Genomic DNA, 21,638 nt, shown 5'->3' on the forward strand with positions numbered 1-21,638 from the left:
AAAAAAAAAAGGCTGAGGTAAGTTCAGTATGAAAACTTTTATTTTTTTTTTTGTCTTTTTGAGACAGTTTCACTATGCAGTTCAGGCTGGTCTTGGGCTCAATTTATAGCCCAGGAGGACCTCAAATTTGCAGCAATTCTTGTGCCTCAGCTTCCTGAGAGCTGAGATTACAGGCATGAGCCACACATCCAGCCATGTGAAGACTTTGGGTTCAATCTTCAGTACTTAAAAAATAACAGCTAGGCGTAGTGGTACACATGCCTATAACCCTAGTACTCAGGAGCCTGAGACAAGAAGATTATTTTAAGTTTGAGGCTAGTCTGAACTACATAGTGAGACTGTCTCAAAAAACAATGAACAAAAACTCCACTGAGAAACCACATTCATGTTAGCTTTACAGTCTTGTTCTAATTAATCTACTCTTATGATTATTGTTAATCTCTTGCTGGGCATTATTTATGGATTTAAGCCTTGTGTGTAGATGGGAGGAAGCCACTATATACAGCATGTATGTATATATGTGTATTTTAAAATATGTGTATTTTTAAATTTAAAAATTTTAAATATATGTGTATTTTTAATATACATCAGGAAGAGCGATGACCCCAGGGGTGCTGCTCTGCATTTTTATTCATTTCTATTTTGGGTTTCTCATAGAAGAGAAGCTATGTGATAGTTACGTTTGCGTGTCTCATTTACTTCATTCTGGTCTCAGGGTGTATCCCTTTGCCTAGGAATGACCCAAATTTACCCTTTCTGGCAGAGTGGCACTGTATTGTGGATAAATACCTCATTTTCTCCGTCCACTCATCTGGTTCCACAATTTAGCTACTAAGACTTGTGCTGCTGCAAACACAGCTGCACATGGATCACTGTGATGCGATGTCTTTAACTCTTTCAGGAAGATGCACAGAAGAGGTACAGGTAGTTGAGTGGAATTTCTTGTTTTAGTTCCTGAGGACTCTCTATAACTGATCTCCATGGTGGTTTTACTAGTTTACACCCCCACCGACAATGTGGAAGGGCTCCTTTTCCCCACAGCCTTGCCAGCATGTATTATTTGATTTCGTAATGACTTCTGTTTTTTCTGGGGTGAGGTGAAATCTCAGCATTTGAGTCTGCCTAATAAATCTCTTTATGCTGCTTAAAAACAAAATGTAAAGAGAACAGACTCAGGCTAGTGGAGGATAGAGCCTGTTTTCTCCTCATACTGGCCCGATGCTGGGTGAGCCCAGAGCATCCCTTTGACCCTCACATCCTGATGCACCTATATCCCTACCTCAATGCGAGCAGGAGCTGGGCCAGGAAAGCTCTGTCCTAAGCTCAGGAGCGGAACATGTGCAGGTCTGGACCCCAGTTGGAGGCCCCTGAGTTGGGAGGAGGGGCCCTTGCTGTGTTCCTGCTCGAATTGCCTCCATGGGAATGAACTCTGCTCCTCATTCCTGTAGCTGCTGCTACCACCTTTGCTGTTGTCTGGGCACCAGGTGACAAGAGTAGGTCCGGAGGAGCTGGGCAGTGGTCATGGCCACTTGCCGAGCCTGTTGAGGCCCTGGTTCCATTCCTAGCACTGAAAAACAAATGATCCAAACTCCTGAGTGGAGTTCCAGTGTCCAAAGAAGGATGTGATTGAAATTCCAGACAAAGAGAGCCAGGGCTGGCTTGGACTCCACTCTCCTGGCACTGGGATGGAACCTTCGGGCTGGGTCACACAGGGCCTGTGCTCTCACCCCAGGCCGCTGGTTGATGCACAGGGGCCCAGTCTCTAATGTGCAGGGGTCCCAGCCAACTTCCTGGCCTTGGACTGAGGAGGGGCTGGTGTCTTCCTCTCCAGAAACCTGGAGCAGCCATGATGCTGGATTTTGAGGGGGACAAATAGTGATAGCCCCAAGTGGAGGAGATACTGGGCCCAGAGGGATCAGGGATGCTGCTCGGACTTGCCCAGCATAGTATGCCATGTACTGCCACTAGGTCTAGGTGGAATGGAGGATGGGATGAGCTCAGTGTTGGGCAGGTCGGAGGAGAGGTGACTACAGCCAGGGCTGTACCAGCGGTACCCACAGTGTCCCCCATCTGAGTCTATTCACCACCCCTTCCTTCCTCAGCAGCAAAGCCCAGGGCAGCCACAGTTCAGGTGCATTCAGCTGGGCCTGAGGGCACTGGTGAGAGTGAGGCCCTCCATCTCGCCCTGAGTGGTCCCATCCTGGAAGTCTGGGCTCTAGGTTGCCATACTCTTTAGGGAGCCATAGGTGGTCTGGCCATGTGTGGTACAAGAAGTGACGCTGCAGAGGCCCAGGTAGAGGCCGCCAATAGGTTGCAGAGGTGGGAGAGCGGAGACTGCAGGCTGCAGAGGTGAGCAGTGGAGGTGTCCAGCAGAGTGGTGGGAGGGGGGTGGCCTAACAGCAGGGCAGCTAGGCTGTGACCCTGGGGCCCACACTGGACAAGGACCAGGAGCAGGAAGACAGGACAAGTAGCAGGAGTAGGAAAGCAGGATGTCAGGGAGCGCAGGACTGAACCTGTGGACGCGCACAAGCCAAGGCCTGAGGGCTTCTCTGGGCACTTGTGGAGAGGAGGTGTGGAGGAGGAGGAGGTGTGTGTGTGTGTGTGTGTGTGTGTGAGAGAGAGAGAGAGAGAGAGAGAGACTGAGGGTGGAACCCAGGGCCTTCGCATTGAGTTACATCCCCAGACCTTTCTTATTTTTTAATTTTTTTTGTGTGTGTGTTTTTCATTTTTATTGGTATCGGGGATTGAACTCATGACTGCCTGCTTGCAAGGCAGGTGCTTATGCCACTGAGCTAAATCCCCAGCCCCTTATTTTTTAATTTTGAGACAAGGTCTCACTCAGTTGCCCAGGCTGGGCTTAAACTTGTATTCCTTTTGGCTCAGCCTCCCAGGATGCAGGGATAATAGGTGTGTACCACCATGTCTGGTGGATTTTTATGACTTTAAGGGGTTTATGCCTGTCTTTAGATAGTATCAGTTGGTGTACTTGGTTTTCTTTTTTATTTTATTTTACTTTGTTTTTGGTACTGGGAATTGAACTCACAATCTCACACTTGCCAGATGGGTGTTGTGCCACTGAGCTATATTCCCTGGGCCCCAGTACTTGGTTTTCTTAGGCACCAAAAGAATTTGCAGGACCAGGTGTGGTTGTACCCACTTATTTTTTTTTTTTTTTTTTTTGTCTTTTTCATTTTTATCGGTACCGGGGATCGAACTCACGACCGCCTGCTTGCAAGGCAGGTGCTTATGCCGCTGAGCTAAACCCCCAGCCCCCGGTTGTACCCACTTATAACTGCAGCTAGTTGGGAGCTGAGGCAGGAGGACTAGCAGTTTAAGCCTAGCCTGGGCACCTTCTTGAGATCCTGTTTCAAAATAAAGTCATAAAGTGGCCTGGGGATGGAGCTCAGGTTCCCTGAGTTCAATCCCTAGCACTGAGGACAGGGTGCTTACTGATGGCCATCAGGTATGACCAAGAGGAAGCAGGGCCAGACTTGGGAAATGAGCTGGAAGCAAGCGCCAAGAAGCAGGAAGCACCATTGTCTTTGTGCTGATGTGTGTGGCCAGGCACACAGCTCCTGGCCTCCAGGCTGGGGTAAACCTCAGGCTATGCCTGCTCGCAATGTCCGTGTGTACTGGACCCCAGGTCTGACACATCACCTTCTTTTTGCAGACCCACAAATCCTGCCTTGGTCCACAGGGTGGTATTGGTGGTTTCAGTGTGGCTAGCACGGCCCTAAAGAATGGGATAGTCAGGGAGACGGTGAGGTTTTTGCTGGAGTGGCTGGAAAACTGGATTCGCCATGTGATGGGGTAGGAAGTGAGGAAGGGCTAGAGCAGCTAGGTATGGACCACAGTCCTGCTGGCTGTAGGCACTCAGTTGAACTGTGAGGACTCACGGGCACACAGTATTCCCATGAGTGGCGTGAGAGGACAGGAGAGAGAAGAGGACCAGAAGGAGGGCACAGCACAGGCAGAGGGTGTGGCCCTGGGGACCACAGCATGGGAGGGGGTTGTGATTGTGGCTGTGTGGTCTGTCATCAGGCAGCCTCAAGAGACCTCGTGTGTCCAGAGCAGTGTAGTCTGGTGGCATCAAGCTGCCTGGAGGAGAGAACCAGAATCCATGACCATGCTCTGAAAGCAATGCTGGTGGAAGAGGAGACAGAAAGTGCTTGTTTTTAAAAAAGCTGTAGCAGGGCCTGGGCATTTAGCTCAGCGGCATAAGCGCCTGCCTTGCAAGCAGGCAGTCGTGAGTTTGATCCCTAGTACTGATAAAACAAAACAAAACAAAACAAAACAAAACAAAACAAGAAAAGCCATAGTGGCCTGCTTCCTCCAGCAAAAAGGCCAGTATTGCAATATTGCAGATACACAGCAAGGAAACCAGTGGCAGAGGCAGGGGACAGGAAGCCTGGTGTTGTGGTGCTTGTTTGGGGGCAGAGTGTGTGAGCACAAAGCGGGTGTGCAAGGGAGGCGCCATGGCCTGCACAGGTGTTTTACTGGAGAGCTAGCAGTCCAGGAAGACTTTTGTATTTGTCTTCCACCAAATGTCTCTGGCTCTAGGAGCTTTGCTCCGGCCCTCCCATTCTCTGTGTGGTCTTCTGGCTGGAGCCTCTGGGGTTCCTGCTGACCCTGACTCAATCCCAGATGATACATAATGACTGTGCGTCATGGTGTGGTGTGCTATTTTGGCTGTTTTTCTCTGTGAAGAGGAGGTAAGGCTGTCAGCTGAGAGGGAGGACTAGTACCTTTTACTTGGAGAGTCTGAGCAGAAGGGGAAATATGCAGGAACCCTACTTCCTACCCCTCGTCTGCCCAGGGACAGTGACACCCACAGGAACGGTCTGTAGGCAGATTCTACTGTCTGCTCCACATGGCTGAATCAGAATTGGCTTCCTTTTCTTCTTTTTTCAGTATGAACAAACCTAGCCATTTTTATTTTTTTGATAGAGGCTTGCTAAATTGATAAGTTGCTGAGGCCAGGTTTGAACTCATGATCTTCCTGCATTAGCCTCCCAGTGTGCACGACAATGGCTGGCCCAGAATCTGCAATTTTTTTTTTTTAAGACAAGGTATTGCTGTGTAGTTCAGGCTGAGCTTCAACTTACTAAGTAGCCTAAGCTGTCTTTGGATTTGTGTTGATTCTCTTGCCTTGGCCTTCTGAGTACTGGGATTATAGTGTGCACCAACCACACAACTTACTCCTTCCTTTCTTCTTTTCTCCTTCCTTTCTCTGTCTCTGTCTGTCTGTCTGTCTGTCTCTGTCTTCTGTCTCTGTCGCTTTCTCCATGTCTCTGTCTCTCTGTCTCTGTCTCTGTTTCCATGTCTCTGTTTCTCTGTCTCTGTCTCTTTATCTCTTTCTTTGCAGTGGGGATTGAATGCAGGATGCTGTACCACTGAGCCACATCCCCAGAGCCCTTTTATCTTTTATTTTGAGCCGGTCTTGCTAAATTGCCCAGATTAGCCTTGAACTCGCAGTCCTCCTGTCCTGCCTGGCCCCTGGAGTAGTGGGAGTCCTGGTGTGTGCCACACAGCCAGGCATCTTTCTGATTTCTTTTTTCTTTGTGGTGTGGAGATTGCACCAGGCCCCTCCTGCACCAGGTGGGTGCACACTGTGAGCAGCTCTGCAGTCCAGACCCACGTCTATTTCTCTGGTGCCACCTTTAGATCATTGGGTCCCTTTAACTGGCAGTGAGACAAAATAAAAATAGCAGCAATATAAAAAAGAAGAAACTGGTCCCTCTTGATCTTCTGAAATGAAAGCAGACTCTTTTGCATCATAAAACTGCCCTGGCAAATGCTATTCCTAACGAGTCCTGTCAGAGCATCAGCTTTAAAAGCAGCACCACTTTGTCCTATGAAAGTGTTCTTTAACTCAGAAGCTGTGATTCTGCTCGCCTGTCTTCCGTAATAATGTGTTGCCCTGGCAATATGATTTAAATTCGTCTTTCTTGTCAGGAAGACATAAATACCTGCGAGTTCTCTTTGTTACAAGGCACATCTTTCTCCCACGTCTGAAAGGTAAAATAAACTCAGAAGCTGCAAGACTTCTCTTGTCAGTACTGCACTGGGGATTGAACTCAAGGGCTTTGCACTGAGCTATATTCCCAGCCTCTTTTTTTTTTTTTCCTTTTTATTTGGAAACAGTTTTGCTAAATTTCTAACTTGCTCAGTCTGGGCTCAACCTTGTGATCTTCCTGCCTCAGCCTCCCAAAGTGCTGAGATGACAGACATGTGCAACCAAGGGTGGCTAAAATTTCTTGTTCAAGCAGAATTTGAGAATCAGCTGTATAGGGCTGGGGATTTAGTTTAGCAGCATAAGCGTCTGTCTTGCAAGCACACAGTTGAGAGTTCAATCCCCAGTACTGATTAAAAAAAGAATCAGCTGTATATGTATATATGTGTGTAAAATGGGGTCATCATATATTGGCCAGTCTGGCCTCAAACTCTTGGACTCAAGCAATCCTCTTGCCTCAGCCTTCTACACAGCTGAGACTGTAGGTGCCACTGCCAGGCTGGCAGAGGGCAGGGGATGAGGAGGAAGTAGAAGGTGAAGAAAAACACCTTTGGGGATGAAGCAGGGATCTGGCTGAGGTCTGGTACCTGATGAGGGCTGAGCTGGGACTCCATGGGCCTGCAGGTTTGTGCCATGGTGCAGATGCAGCTGCTTAGGGAGAAGAAGGGTGGCAGGGGAGGGAGGCTTGGATGAAAGGCTGGGCCAGGAGGAAGCTAAGGGGCTATAGAGGTGGAAAACACTGGGAGCTGTCAGAGACTCACTATAGCCACTGTGGGCTGAGGGTCTTAGCATGAAGGTGGGCACTGGGCATCATAATGCCCACAGGTAATCCCGATTCAGGAGGCTGAGGCAGGAGGATTGCCATGAGTTTGAGGTCAGCCTGGGCTACTCAGTGACTCTGCTAAGAATACCCCAAAAAGACTAAATTGGCGTTGCTGCATCTTGAGGTCCCCTGTCTGGGGTGGGGCAGATCAGGTGGAGGAAAGTGACAGCATGAGGTCATAGAGGCTATCTCTGTTCCATCTCAACCTCAACCTTCCAGCTGCAGCAAGGCAAGAACCTGAGCCCTGTCCTGGGGTTTTCAGAACCCAGAGAGCATTCGTCCCTGTGAGGAGGGTAGGAGCTTAGCTGAAGCTAGAGAGCTGCTGGGGTCTTGGTGGGAGCCCAGCTGTCTACCCAAGACAGCAGAAATCCTAATGCGTCAGGAGCAGGCAGGGTTGGATACAGCTCAGAGGCAGAGTGCATGTCTGGCATGGAGGAGACCCAGTACCCACTCTCTACCACAGGCTTTGCACAGGAGGCCCACAGCTGACCTTGGCCAGCTTTGTTTTCTGCACTCTGGACTCAGTTGCAGAGGAAGAGCATGTAGACTGCTGGAGTCAGCAGGACGTGGAATTCTCTGAATGATAAAGACAAACACCAGCATGAGTGGTTCCTGGTCCAGGCCAGGAAGTGGAGGCCTGGCTGGCTCTGCCCCTGCCCATTGCCTGGTTCCCGAGCCCTCTAATGTGGTGGCCCAAGGAACAGACTCAGGGGGGAGCTCAGTGCTCCTGGCTGGGCACTGGTGCCTGAGGGGGTGTGTTTTGGGAACTGGAGGTCCGAAAGGTTGCTTTTGCCCTTCTGAGCAGCTGGACAGACCAGAACTCCAGGAGCAATGGGTGCTGAGTGCCCTGAGTGTCCTTGGGAGGGGTGGCACTGGGGGGCAGCTCAAGTGTTGACTGCAATCTTTGAGTACACGAGGCCCAGGCTGGGTATGGACAGCTGTGTTGAGGAAACAGAGAAGAGGCTTCTGCAGGAACAGGGTGCTGGGCTGCAGGAGCCAGGGGAAGCAGGAGAGGCTCCTCCTAAGGTTCTGGGGGAGCTTGGCCTGAGACACTCAGATCTGGACACCATGTGACCCACTGTCCCAAGCCTCCCAGTTTGTAGCACTTACTGCCACAGTCCAAGGAAAGCAACCCCTGTGCCTGTCTGGTTATTCCTCCCACTGCCCCTGGTCCACCCAGAGTCACATGCCTGTGTGCCTTCTGTGAATGGAGGCACTGAGCACTCTCACCAGTGTGACACTATGGTCTCTTTAAAAAAAATTTTTTTTGTACTAGGATTTGAACTTATGACCTGGCGCTTGCCTGGCAGGCACTTACACTGCTGACCTAAACCCCCAGCCCCTTTGGTCTTTTCAAGTCCTTGCATCTGAAGAATGTTGGTGTGGGCATGCATGTCTAACATGCTCAGGGGCCTGGACTTGAACACCCTGTCTTAGTTACTTTTTATTTGTTGTTGAGGCAAATTATCAGATGTCCAAGTTGTGAAAGAAAGGTTTATTTTTTATAGTTTTTGGAGGTGTTAGTCAGCCTGAGCCCCACCCTGGGAGCTTTGATTTTGTCTCTTGGTTGGCAGAGTCTGAAACGCTCTCCATTGAGCCCTACACAGAAGAGCCTGTGAACCTCAGAGTCGGGATTGTCCTGTGGAGCAGCGACCTTGAGCTGGAGAAGCTTATGTGTGTACTCAGGAGGCGGGCAGCTGTGAGATAGGAGCCAGGACAACTCCTGGCTTCCGGTATGGGAAGTGGCAGGGAAGCAGGAAATGAACAGGGAGAGAAACTAGGGGGAGGCCAGGGTGGAGGCAGTGGGAACTGCTTCCAGGTGTGTTTTATGGTCATCTGATTCCTGGAGATCTGGAGTTTGTCCACAAAGATGCTGAAAATGATGACACTGGAAGCAGTGGCTTCTAGCCCTGCAGGGTACAGGGCTGCCTCGGGCACCAGATATTTAAAAAGTTTGTGCTCCAAGGGTGTGCCAGGTGGCCTGGAATCCTGTGGGTCAGCTGAAGAAGTGAAGACTCTATAGTCCTAGGATCCCGGGGTGGGGGGCTCCCTGGCCAGGGCTCTGTTCATTCATTAATTCATTAATTTAGGCTTGGCAAGCTGTCGAGAGACTGGGCCTGATCCTAGTGGGACACAGGTGTGTGATCCTTCTGCTGCCTTGGGGGCCCCACTGAGGTATGGGGTAGGATCTGGGTGGCCATTTGCTCTGGGTCCATTTGTCTTGGAAGCGGTAACTGGGTCCCCTGCCAGGCTATCCTCTTGGCTGCCAACAGATGGAGCCAGAGTCACACTGGTCAGCAGTGGCCAACCGGGACAGGGACCCAGGGTTGACCTTGGCCACCTTTTCCAGGCATGGTGGGGAGCAGGTGGCATTCAGGGAAGCAGGCATCCTCTTCCTGCTTCCTGCCACCTAGCTACCTTCTCCCCAGCACAGGTTCTTTCCTTGCTCTCTGGCTGCAGCATCTGCAGGGCTGCTGCCCCAGAGCCTGGTGAGGAGGCCTTCCTGACCTTTATACTGTCCCACAGGCCCTGTCCTCCCATGGCCAGCTTGGGGGCTCTTGGGATGCAAGTTGGAGCCCAGGCCCACTCGACTTGCCCATGCTTTCCTGTCCTCTGTCCCATTCTTCTGTCTCTTCTCTAAGGGCCTTGTGGTCCTGTCAGAGAAGGGGATACGAGCACAGGTGACCCTGAGGATGTGTGGCACTCCATGCAAGGTCCACTGGACAAGAGGCAGGCATGAGCCACCAGGCCCAGTGCAATTCAGGCACAGCCTGGGCCCTCCTTCCAGGATCCAGGAGAGGTCAGGCTGGATGAACCTGGAGCTCCATTTCTCGACTGAGGCTCTGAGGCCTTCCACACAGGCTGGGTCATGAGGACACAGGTAAAGTGGAGGCACTTTCAGGTCACAGGCTGGCAGCCCAGAGCTGGACACAGGGGTCCAGATTTCTCATCCACACTCTCATTCCCACTGCTCAGGGGCTTCTGGGAGTCCTGGAAGCTGAGGATGAATTCTTCTCCTCCCTCTGCAAGGACTTAACCCCACTAGAACCCCACTTGTCTAGGTCAGGATCTCTGCCTGGTTTGCAACCACTTGGGGGACTAATCAGTACTCAAGGGCAGTGTTGTGGCTTTTGTCTCTATGTTCCCCAAAGCCTCACAGTCTCAGGTAGGCCAGTTTCAGAGGTGGCTGTATCTAGAATGTGTGACACTGGAATTGATTCATGGTGCAATGCTAGGCTCAAGGGTACTACCCATCCTGACCAGCCTGGATAAAAGAGGCAGAAAGATGGTGTTAATCCCAAGTTGCTTCTGTCTTCTGCCTGCCATGAACTATTTCTCCTCTGCAATGCCCCTCTGCCATAGAGCCAGTCAACTTTGGACTGAAACTTCTACAGAATGTGAGCCAAATAAAATTTTCCCTTTTTAACTCTGGGTGTCACATATTTTGTCCCAGCAATGAAAAAAGCAAGACAGCCAGCTGGGTGTGGTGGCATACATCTGTGATTCCAGCCCTGGAGAGGCTGATGTAGGAGGATTTCGAGTTTGAGCCCAGCCTGGTCTAGAGTGAGACCCTGTCTCAAAAATAAGTCAGGAATGGTGGTGCATACCAATCATCCAAGCACTCTGGGAAGCTGAGGCAGGTGGTTCACAAGTTTGAGCCTGGCCTGGGCAATTTATGACTTAGAGGGACACCCAGTCTCAAAATAAATAAAACATTTAAAAAGGGCTGGGAATGTAGCCCTGAGTTTAAATTACAGTGTTGCAAAAACAACCAGAAGCATATAGTTGGTTTCAACCCTCAGATTCCATTTTTGTACATCTAGGGTGACCCCAACATCTGCCTACCAATACTGAGGCTACTAGCAGGGGGCCACACCTTCTTCAGGAGGGCATGGCCATGTCACACCTCCTGGGAGGAGATGTCAGCCCTGGGGCCACATTACTGGTGGGAGAATCTTCCTTGCATACCAATAGGCACACACGTAGGTGATGCCCAAAATATGTCTGGAGTGGTGGCTCTGGGCCTCTCCTACTTCTGAATTTTAGGAGGCTGATGCGGAGAGCCAGGCCTGTGAGATATCTAATGGTTGCACTGGGCACCAAGGTTGGCACTGTGTTGTCACACTGTTGTCAGGGGATCCGGCCCAGCCCGCTTGTCTCCTCCAAGGGAGGACTCCACGTGGCCCTGCTCCACCTAGCCTCTTCCTGCTCCTATTGCCATTTCCTTCTGTTCTCTCCAGGAAGTGGCAGATTTGCTGAGTTCCATGTTTCTTGCTAGCAAATCCATGACCCTTTCGGCTTGGGGACTCCCGACCCCACTCCCACCTTGAGAACCATCTCCATGGGATTTCTCTAGGTCCTTGGCATGAGACTTGAGCTCCTGCTCCACAAGGTGTTCTCCTGCAGGGTCACCCCAGCTTGATACAGTCAAGGGTAGGAGACTGACATGAGCTGTGGGTTAAGCCTGGACTGCGCCTCCACTCACCTCATTTCCCTACCTATAAACTGGAATTTGGAGCCCCTCTGTACTCTCCCTGTGACAAGGGCCCAGATGCCCTCTGTGGCCAGCTCTGCCTGCTCACCCTCCTTGCCCGGGCCAGGCTGCAGGCTACCTCTCCCAGAGCTGATTAGGGGTCACATCCCATGTCCCACTATCTTATGCCTCCTGACTGTCTACTGTGGCCGGAGCCTGGGCCAGCAGCAACACCCAATGAACAGCCTTGACACCGGCTGGTTGTGCAGCTTTATTCAGACTCAGCACTTGCTGAGATGGAGGAAAGAACACGTGGGCCAGCCCGGGGCAAGGGCTGCTGGGAGGCCATGCATGGTCAGGAAGGAACTCAGGGGGGGACCTGTTGCTGGTGGGGTGGGGTAGGGCAGGGTAGGGTTGGCAGGGCTGGCAAGACTGGTGGTAGGTGGCATGCGGGGCCTGACTGGGCTGCAGGACCTGAGCGGTCCAGTCCCAATGGTGGCTATAAGCCAGGTGGGAAAGGACCAAGGTTGCTGGGACAAAGGGCAGAGAAGACAGCAGGATACTTAACACCTGGCGCCTGGCCCCACAGCTGCCACCAGCCTTTAGATCCTCCCTGGAGTCATTGCCCTGCTGCTGCTGGGATGTGTGCCTGGGAGGTGACACACAGGGTGCCCTGGGGGCGTCTTGGGAGCTGAACTGTCCTGAGGAGTGGGGGAAGGATTTCCAGCTGGGGTTCCTGTGCTTGGAGCCAAGCTTCTCACCTCAGAATCTGGCGTCAGTGCCCGCTGTGGCCTCGAAAGCAATGCATGGGCATCTCCCACCACAGTCCTGCTGCTCGGCTTGCCGGGGCGTGGCCTCCCAGTTGAACAGCCCGCCCTGGGCTTCCTGCCCTAAGCAAACAGGGAGCAAAGCCTGGATCCTCCTGTGGGACTTTTCCTGGTGCGGGTCCATTCCCGCCCAGCAGGGAATGAAAAACCAGTTCCCCAGGTTCCGCTGCTGTTGGTTGGGAGAGCAGGCAGGGCCTTTCTGGCTGTCCGGGAGGCGGAGCATGAATCCCAGGATTGGGCTTGGGACGGTGAAGGGCCGGGCCCTCAGCACTGACGGGAGGGTGTGCGGTGTACCGAGCCTGGGCGCTTGGGTATCTTGCGCCAGCGCCGTTTGTCCCAGCGACAGAGCAGCAGCAGGCGAAAGGTGTCCCGGAAGGCCTTGTTGCAGAGCGCGTAGCACATGGGGTTGACGGTGCTGTTGACATAGCACAGCCAGTAGCCCAGCTCCCACAAGGTCTCGGGAACACAGTCCTTGCAGAAGGTAGACACCAGCACCATGATGTTGTATGGTGTCCAGGTGAGAATGAAGGCCAGGAGGATGGCGCTCAGGGTCCGGGCTGCCTTCTTCTCCTTGACCAATGAGAAGGTCTTGCGCTTGGTCAGCTGTTCCTTCCCACGGGGCTTTTGGGCCCGGCTGGCTCGGTCTCGGCCCTTCCGAGTGGGCCTCTTCACTGTGCTTGGGGAGCTCTTGGGGGGCGGCTTGGCAGGTGCTTGGGCCCCGGCGTCTACCATGGGCATCTTGATGGCCACCTCAGTGCCAGGCTCCTCACCCTCTGAGGATGTGAGTGACTCCATGGAGCCCTCTTCTTCCTCCTCCTCCTCCTTCCAGCTGTAGACCTGCAGCAGCCTGGGTGCCTGGCAGCAGCGGCAGCAGCGGCCCGGCGGGGTCTCTGGGGAGCCCTCAGCTCCAGGCTGTGACCTCTCCGAGCTGCTGCTGCTGCCGCCACCCTTGCCAGGTGTCTCAGAGCCCTGCAGGGCTGCCAGCTCCCGCGCCCGGTTCTCCGTTTCGCGGTAGATGCGCCAGTAGAGCGCACACATGACGGTGACCGGGAGGTAGAAGGCGGCCATGGCGGTGCCGAAGGTGATGATAGGCTGGGAGAGGAACTGGATGTAGCACTGCCCGGCCAGCACCGTCCGCTCACCCACAAGGTACTGCCAGAAGAGGATGGCTGGTGCCCAGAGCACAAAGGAGACCAGCCAGGCCAGCCCAATCATCAAGGCTGCCCGACGTGGTGTGCGCTTGGTGCGGTAGCTGAGTGGTCGGGTCACTGAGAAGTAGCGGTCAAAGCTGATGAGCAGCAGGTTCATGACGGAGGCATTGCTGGCCACATAGTCCAGAGCCAGCCAGAGGTCACAGGCCAGTGTGCCCAGTGCCCAGTGGCCCATGAGCAGGTAGGTGGTGTAGAGGTTCATGGAGAAGGTACCTATGATGAGGTCAGCACAGGCCAGGCTCAGCAGGAAGTAGTTGTTGACTGTCTTGAGCTCTGTGTTCACCTTGAAGGAGATGAGGACCAGCAGGTTGCCTGTCACGGTGGCCAGCGACAGGAGCCCTGTGGTGATGCCAATGAAGGCCACCTGCCAGGGACCCTTTCCTGGGGCCAGAATGGTGATGTTGGGGCTGACGGCGGGTGGAGCTGAGGTGTTCATGGTGGCCTGGTGGGCAGCAGTGGCCTGTCAACCAGTACCACAGAGGGCGTCCTCAAAGGGATGTCATCACCTGTAGACAGCAGACATGGGCTCGGTTGGTACCTGAATGGGTGCCGCAGGCCAGGCACACGATGCCCTCTGCCGAGAGGCCATAGCAGTGCACTTGGCCTGGCTGGTGGCTGAGATGAGAACCAGGCCAGACACTGCTTCTTTCAGCGCTGCATGCAGCTGCCAAGCCTCTGTGCCCACTGAGGGGCTGCCAGGGGGCGCCCAGCACACGTGGCCCAAGCTGGGTGGGGGCTCTCTTCTCACCCAGTTTCTTGGATTTCAAAGCATTCAGCTCAGCCTTAGCGGCGTTTCACTGCTGAGGTGTGGCTGCATCCCAGACCCCATGGTAAGGGCTCAGTCAAGTGACTGAGCTAATCCGTATGTGTCTTCAGGAGGACAGCCTCGCTACCCTCATCTCACCACAGGAAGTGGGGTCTGGGCCCAGATGGGATGTGGAAGGGCCCCCTCTGCTGGCTCTGTTCCTAGGCTCCGGCAGATGCTCCGATGTCCCTGGGATCTGGAGTGGGGCCTAGGCACCAAGTGGGGTAAAGAGAAAGGCTCACAGCCAGGGCTGTTCTGCTGGGGGTGCGCTGGGTCAGCTCAGGTGCCTCTCCGGAGTGCTCAGCTGGGGCACAGGGAAGGGGTCCCCCTGGCTGTGGCCCTGCTGTGTGTGAGGAGGGGTGTGCCCTGCTCTGGGTCACAGGCACCCGTCTGCCCATGCCTACTGCTACTGGCAGCCTCTGTGTGTGCAGTGGTACTGTGACCTAGAGCGGGTGTGAGTAGCTGTCAGCGGGGGCCATGCCTGCGACAGGACAGGGCCAAAGCTGGCAGTGTGGCTTTGGAATCCAGGGTTCACCAATGACTGGGAAGAATGATTGCTAGTGATGTGGCTTTTTATATCTCAGTTTCCTCAACTGAAAAACAAGGATAAAACCCATGGGTGGGCTCACATTTCAGGGACATGGCTGTGGAGGATTAGTGTTTGGACAGCTCTGGGCTGGTGAAGCATGCGCTTCATATTGAGCCCTGCAAGGCTGCCTCCTGCTGGCAGCATCCATTGCTTGGATTACGAATCTTGAAAACAATGAAGGGGCTGCTGCTGCTTCAGCTATGCTCACTGCTGTTGGGGATATGTGGTGTGGAGCCAGTTGTTGCTTGGCCACCCCATTCAGTCTTCACAGAAACCTATGACCTGGGTCTCACTTTCCTCTCCCTTTTAGAGATGAGGAAGCTGAAGCTGAAAAACCATATAGATTTACAGATCTCTCAAGATGGGGAGAAGTAAGGAGCACAGCCCCAGTGGTCTGTCCCAGAGCAACTTCATTAGGCTGCTGCTGACTAACCGGGCTCTCCTCAACCAACATGAATCTTAAGAATACTGCATTAAAATATGGTGGTATGGTGTAATCCCAGTACTCAGGAGGGTGAGGCAGGAGGACTGCAATTTGGAGCCAGTCTCGGGCAAGTGGGAGGACCCTGTCTCATAATAAAACCTTAAAAGGGCTGAGTATGTAGTTCAGGGATGAGTGTTCAACTAGTACACTTGAGGCCTTGGCTTAACCCCCAGTTGCAAAAAAGCAAAATTAGGTTTTTTTTTTTTTTTTTTTTTTTTTTTTTTGAGATAGGGTCTTGCTATGTAGTTCAGGCTGGTCTTGAGTTCACTTTGTAGTCCAGGCTGGACTTGTAGTCAGGCTGGTCTTGAACTCACAGCAATCCTCCTGCCTCAGCTTCCAGAGTGCCTGAGATTACAGACATGTACCACTATGCCTGGCCAGCAAATTAGTCTTGATTATGAGTTTTTGATGCACCCATCTCATTTAGAGTTGGATACCAGCAAGAGGCTGAGATCTGGTGGGGTTTTCCCTACTCCTGACCCTTTTGCTTCCCGAAGTCAGTGTTGTGTTACACCCATTGCTTTAAAGAGGCAATTGAGGCTCAGAAGAAAGAAGTGGAAGACACCTCCAGACTGAGCTTGGCTTCTTCCCCATCCCAGGCAGGGACACTTGCCTCAGGGTCACCCAGGACTCAAGAAAAGAGCATTTTAATCCAATATTTTAAAGAAGAGAAATTAATGCAAAGAATCCACAGTGAAAATGTTAACCAAGAGGACTCAGCCTGTGGGGCAGCCTTGTTTCACCTGGCTGTCCTGTCCTGACCAGAAACAGAGTGTGGGTGGGCACTGCGGCAGTTTCGGGACTCCCCCAGACAATCTGTGCATACTTCCCTGCTGGCTTAGAGTCCTAATCTGGCTGTGACCTCACAAGGTGCTGTCCTGGTCAGGGAGCCCTGACCAGGATTGGCTGGAAAGTGTGTGTGCTACTGAGGGGGACCCAAGAGTGGGGATGAGGGTGGTGGCCTGGCAGGGAGGTGCTGTTTGCTCAGGCTTGGGCCTCCCGGTGAAGGCTGTGGAGCCTTTAATGATGTTACTAATATCATCCCAGCAACTGGTATGTACTGCCTGCTAGAACCTCCTAGACACAGTTGAGTGCATCACATGGGTGATGTGATTTAGCTGCTCCCGCCCCTCAGAAGAGAGGTTCCATTATCATTACCCTAAGTCTGCAAAAGGAGCAGCAACCATGCAGTCCCTCAGGGATGAGACCTGGGTCCCTGCTTCCTGAAGTCAGTGCTATGTTACACCCATTGCATTAAGGAGGCAACTGAGGTCCAGAAGAAAGAGGTGGAAGACACCTCCAAACTGAGTCAGGGTTGGGACCTGGTCTGCATCCAGGTCGGTTGCATTCAGGTCTGTGACCAGCCTCCCTGACTATTCCTGCAGGCTGGGCCAAACCCGTTTGCATCATTTAGCGTCCAGGACTCTGTCCTCTGCTTGGAACCTGCCTGGGTGTGACAGTCTGTCCCATGACAGTGATGACAGTGTGGAGGTGGAGCCAGCACAAGGCAAGGCTCTGACGGCCCCATGTCCTACTCACTCTGCCCAGCCCCAGCACACAGTAATGGCTTAGTAAGTGTCCATGAAACAAGTAACAGTGGCATGGGGTCCTCCTACTCCTTGGCTGAAAGCTCTGGACAGGACAGGTACCAGCAGAGCCCAGGCCACCTTTTCCCATATCTTCTCCTGGGCTGGGCCTCTGCTCCTGAGGTGAGGGCTCCTCTGTAAAATGGACCAAGGAAATCCTGCGTCCCAGCTGTAGGGAAGCCATGGGTGTGCACGTGTGTGTGTGTGTGTGTGTGTGTGTGCGTGTGTGTATGCATATATGTGTGATCCTGGATACAAAGGGTTAAGGGATGAGGTCAGAACCTCCGACTGCAACCCACTGACCAACCAACTGACCAGGCCAGCCCTGGACTTGCCCCTGTCTCTTGAGGCTGGGTATCTGGCTGCCAAGGAGGGAAGGCAAGAGACAGCCAACGGCAGATTCCTGAGCATCACCCACGGGTGGGGTGGGATGTGGAGCCATCTTGGTGCCTGGCCCGGAGGCCTGCAGAGTCCTGACTGGAGCAGAGGCCTCCAGGGGACTGTGGTCAGCAGAGGGCAGACAGGTGGCGAAGATGTCCTCCCCCAGCCAGGCTCCCTGCCTGGTGTGCCCTTCCAGAGTATGGCCCACAGACCAGCCTTTCTCAGGTGGCTCTTGACCCACAAAAGACACCCCAACTACTGCTCCTGATGCCAGGTTTCAAAATGACAATGTAAATGGCAGAGCTGGTCACATTCTCAGCTCAGGTTGCCCTGTGATGCCAGGCAGTTGCCCTTAGTTAAACATGGCACAGACAGCTGTGGGGAGAGGACAGCATCCCAAAGCCACTGTCAAACGTGCTCACTGCAAGAGCCACTACCTGTGCTATTTCCAGCCTGCTCATAGCCAGCAGGCTGGGCCTGGACCTGTTCTGGGTGCTTTGGAGCTCGGTGGGCCTCGGGGTGCCAGGTCCTCCTTGTGCCCCTGCCAGCTCCTGCTCTCCTCTCCTCCTCCTCTTTCCTCCCCCTCCATCACCATGGCACCACCGGCACACAGCACTTGGCATCTCACCCACTCTGCTGTGCCCGCTGCCTGGAGCCCTTGCTGCTGCTTCTCCTACCACCCTGCTCCGGGACCCCCTCAGTCTCCTTCCTGTGGCTGAGGCCATGCCTACCCCAGCCTCAATTGCTCCATTCCCACAATGAGTAGCTCCTCTCAAGGTCTGCTGGGACTTTGGCCTTGTCCTTTCTTGACTCCTGGGAGGTCCCCTTGTGCTTCTGATCCAATCTCCAGCTCTCAATGTGTCCCTCCTGGGCAGGGCACAAATGCAGCCCAGCAAGTGGCTAGTATCTGGGATTAGGAGGCTGCCTACTTCTTTAGCTGCTCAACTGCCCTGGCAGAGTGGAGCTGCAGGTGTGTTTCCAAGGAAGAGGCGAACCCTTGCTGTGGCACCGGTAATTTACCATGCCAAGAGTCTAACTGCGCTCTCTTACTCCCCACCATGCACTGGTGACACTGCAGGAACCCCACATGGTGGGGTCTCCAAGCACTGCCTGAACTCAGACCTGAACCTCCCCTGTGAGCACCTGAGGTACTAGAAACATGCGATGACCCCTGTCAGGGCCACCTTCCCGGCTAGTGTGCCATCCTTGGGCCCAGCTGCCCAGCAAGCCTGGGGGACTCTGCCCAACACCCACCTTGGTATCCAGCTTGTCCACACAGCCAGTAGCCTGGGTCAGTCCATCTTGGGGGGGTGACAGCGGGTGGGGGTGCCCTGAGGGAGGAGAGAGGAGATTCTAGGACCAGAGCCAATGAAGGGGAGCCAGACCCCCATGGACAATGATGGCCGGGGCTACCTCTGGGCTCCTGCCTGCCCACTTGCTACCAGGCACAGGGGAGCCTCCTCCCTGCTGGGCTGGGCCAATTACTGGAGGTGGGGGTCTTCACCTCCCCTACTGGTTAGAGGCCAGGACAACATCAGAGGTGCCCATTTTAAAGCCAAGCTGTTGGGGGCAACCAGAATCCAGTGACCGCAGCCCGGGGCCTGCAGTCACCCCTGCTGTCTCCTCCCCTAGGGCCACCCACCTTGGCCCTGCCCTGGCTCCGGACCCTGCTCCCTCCCACCTCACCAGCTCCCTGCCTGCACTCACCGTGGGCACACAGGGGTCTGCAGGGTCCTCAGCCTCGTGCTCCTCCGGGAGCCGCGTCTCCCGGGACCCAAACACCTGGCTCCCGGGGGGAGCTGCGCCCTGCGCTGGCAACGGGAGCGGCACAGCCGGTGATTGGCACGTCCCACCCCCTGGCATGGCAGCCGGGGGGAGGGAGGGAGAGGGAGAAGAGGAGGGGGGGAGGAGGAGGGAGCGGGGAGCCTCAGGCGGCATCTGGGGGTGGGCCGGTCCACAGGCACCCCCCTCACCCCCGGGGCACCCACCTAGAGCCCTGAGAAGGCGGAGGCAGGGCACCGGGAAGGCGAGCCCGGGAAGGAAAAGTCCCGGACGGCAGGGAAGGCGGATTCCGTAGACAAACACCCACACCCAGTGCACACGGACGCGCGGCACCGCGCAGAGGCGCACGGTGCCCCCCCAACCCCGCACGCCTGGGACCACACGCGAACCCCCCACGCGCCCACCCACCCGGCCACGCGCCCTGCCGTACCCCCCGCCCGCCTGGGCTCTGCGCGTGGAAATGACACACTGGGCCTCACGTGCGAGGCTGCAGCTTGGCGCGGACCCAGGGCTGGGCGCGTGCGGCGCCGCGTGCCCGTGCGGGGTCCTGAGGCCTGGCTCAGGGAGGAACCGCGTGGGCGCCCGGCACCTGGGCGCTCCCGGGTCCCTGCGCCCCGGGTGTTCGGGGCGTGACCGTGCACGCGTGCCACCACTGTGCACCCCGCGTCCGCTGAGGGTGGCCCCGGAGGACTAGGGGACCCAGAGCCCAGCCGTCGGACCGCGAGCACACGTGCTCCCCGCCCGCGCTCGGGTTTCCGCGTCGTCTCCTAGGAGACCGCGCCCTGAGGGCAGCGTGGCTTGGTCCCATACCGCAGGCCTGGCCTCCCAAGGCGCCTAGGCCCTGGGGGGCAGGAACCGCGTTGCCCCTGGGGATGTGCAGACCGAATCCCACTCACCCCGTCGACCCCAGGCGCAGTGTGCCAGGATGGGGCTCTGGCACTCTGGCGAGGCTGTTGGGGGCGTTCCTTCCTGAGGGCGGCTGGGGGCCCTGGACACCCATCCAGATCGTCTCCCGCGCGGCTCCCGCTACGGGATTGAGGCTGGCGGTCCCTGGAGTCCTCGGGTCCCTCTGGCCAGCGTCCCCAGAAAAAAAAGCTCACTCTATGGGGGAGGGGTCCCAGCGTCCCAGCTACCTGAGGCCGAAACAGGGGGATCTCTTATTTTCGTCCCTGGCTGAGTACCCTCCCGCTTCCTGCCTGGACTTGGGGAAATCGAGGCAGGGAAGGGCGGGGGCAGGGAGAAGCACCCGCGCCGGCTGGCTCGCCACCCCCGCGCGCGCCTGATTTAGCCAAGGCTGCAAGCGGCTTATTTTAGCGCCTAGTGCTGCACGAAGGAACGTGGCTGCTTGGGCGCGGCGCACGTGATCCCTGCCCGGCTGCTCTCGGGGGTGGGACATAGCTGGCCCACCTTGGGCATCCGGGAGAGTCCTTCACCACCTGGGCCCCAGTTTCCTCATCATACTGTGGCAGGCGCTCAGGTGTAGGTGGTGCTCGCTGGGGAGGATGGCTGCGCCTGTGCGACACACAAACTGTTCTCCACGAACTTTGTGCCCACTTCACGACGGGGGACGGCAGGTGGACGCTTGCTGCCTGAATCCTCCTGGGCTGGATACCTGGCCAAGCCTACAGGCTGTTTCAGGACCTCACGGACCTGTGCCCTGTTGTCCCAGGACTCAGGAAGGCTGAGGCAGGAGGATTCCAAGTTCCAACTCGAACTGGGAAATTCAGGAACTGAGACCCTGTCTCCAAACAAAAAAATAAAAACAGCTGGGGATGTGGTGCCTTCAATCCGAAGTACCAGGGGGGAAAAATCTGGCCCACTCTAGAGGAGAGTGGGAGGGATCTAGAGAAAGTGAATTGTCAGGGTGCCCTCTAAACTCTTCTCTCTGAGCTTTCTCTCTGAGCTCCAGTCCAGGTCAGGAGCTCAGTCCTTGGGCTTCAGGCCCAGGAAGACCTGTCCTACACCCCAGGAGCAAGGATACCATGTGGGAGAGGCCAGGCTCACTCTGGCTTGGAGAGGCCTATGGGACATCTGAAGCTCCTGGGCCCCTTGCTTTTCTCCTTGTGGAAGGAGAAGCTGTGCTCCAGGCAGACCCCACTGCAGAGCAGTCCCCTCTACCCAGCAGGTGGTTCCCTGTACCCAGCAGGGTAGTGGCCTGGGGACCAGGGCAGGGCTATAGGTCTCTCAGCCTCTTGGTCTTCTCCAGAGGGTGGGTTTGTGTGTCCTCTGGGCCTGGGCAGCAAGGGTGATATCCCTGTGGGGGACAGGGCCTGGGAAAGGTCACCACTGGCCATGGAGTCTGGTGGTGGCACTTGGCTGTCCTCATAGTCCCTAGCCCCAACAGGTCCTCGTGAAACTGCAGGGCTCCAGGTCTCCAGAGCTCTTCGGCCTGTGCAAGGGTTGTAGAAGCAGCTCGGCTATGGTGGCATCCCCTGCCTGGGCCCTGGAAATTTGCTTTCTTCCCTAGGGCCCCCAATCCCATGGAGCCTCACCAAGGCGGAGGCCACAGGGTGGGGGATACAGGCAGGGAGGGGCCCTCAGCAGCACCCTTTCCCCAGAGCTGTGCTGGCACTCAGGCCTAAAGTGTGTTCAGCAAGAGACGGTGTCCTTAACTCCAGTCTCAATTCTAGACCTTAACCCCAACCCCAACCCCAACCTAATCC

General features: G+C 55.1%; 1 protein-coding gene across 5 annotated transcripts; it reads right to left on the reverse strand.

Annotated features, from left to right (window-relative positions):
- Positions 1-11,568: 11,568 nt before the first annotated feature.
- Chrm1 (cholinergic receptor muscarinic 1) lies at positions 11,569-20,139 on the reverse strand. Of its 5 annotated transcripts, none has more exons than XM_005002852.4 (4): positions 19,872-20,139; positions 18,901-19,004; positions 18,448-18,524; positions 11,569-13,854 (listed from the first exon to the last, which is right to left on the reverse strand). In XM_005002852.4, exon 4 carries the CDS (start codon positions 13,782-13,784, stop codon positions 12,402-12,404), a length of 1,383 nt encoding a protein of 460 aa, XP_005002909.1. In that variant the 5' UTR covers positions 13,785-13,854; positions 18,448-18,524; positions 18,901-19,004; positions 19,872-20,139; the 3' UTR covers positions 11,569-12,401. The 5 variants fall into 5 exon arrangements, 4 of the variants coding, with proteins under 4 accessions (XP_005002909.1, XP_023420066.1, XP_013005967.1 ...); XM_023564298.2 differs by lacking the exon at positions 19,872-20,139 and adding an exon at positions 19,406-19,562; XM_013150513.3 differs by lacking the exon at positions 19,872-20,139 and adding an exon at positions 19,182-19,341.
- Between the last annotated feature and the right edge of the window lie 1,499 nt (positions 20,140-21,638).

The sequence above is a fragment of the Cavia porcellus genome, unplaced genomic scaffold (assembly GCF_034190915.1).
Source record: "Cavia porcellus strain 051 isolate PalLab524CR breed Dunkin Hartley unplaced genomic scaffold, mCavPor4.1 scaffold_17, whole genome shotgun sequence".
NCBI classification, from domain to species: Eukaryota; Metazoa; Chordata; class Mammalia; order Rodentia; family Caviidae; genus Cavia; species Cavia porcellus.

What these genes read in the sequence shown, in the direction of transcription:
- Chrm1 (XM_005002852.4), bottom strand. Translation starts at nt 13,784, where the DNA reads ATGAACACCTCAGCTCCACCCGCCGTCAGCCCCAACATCACCATTCTG.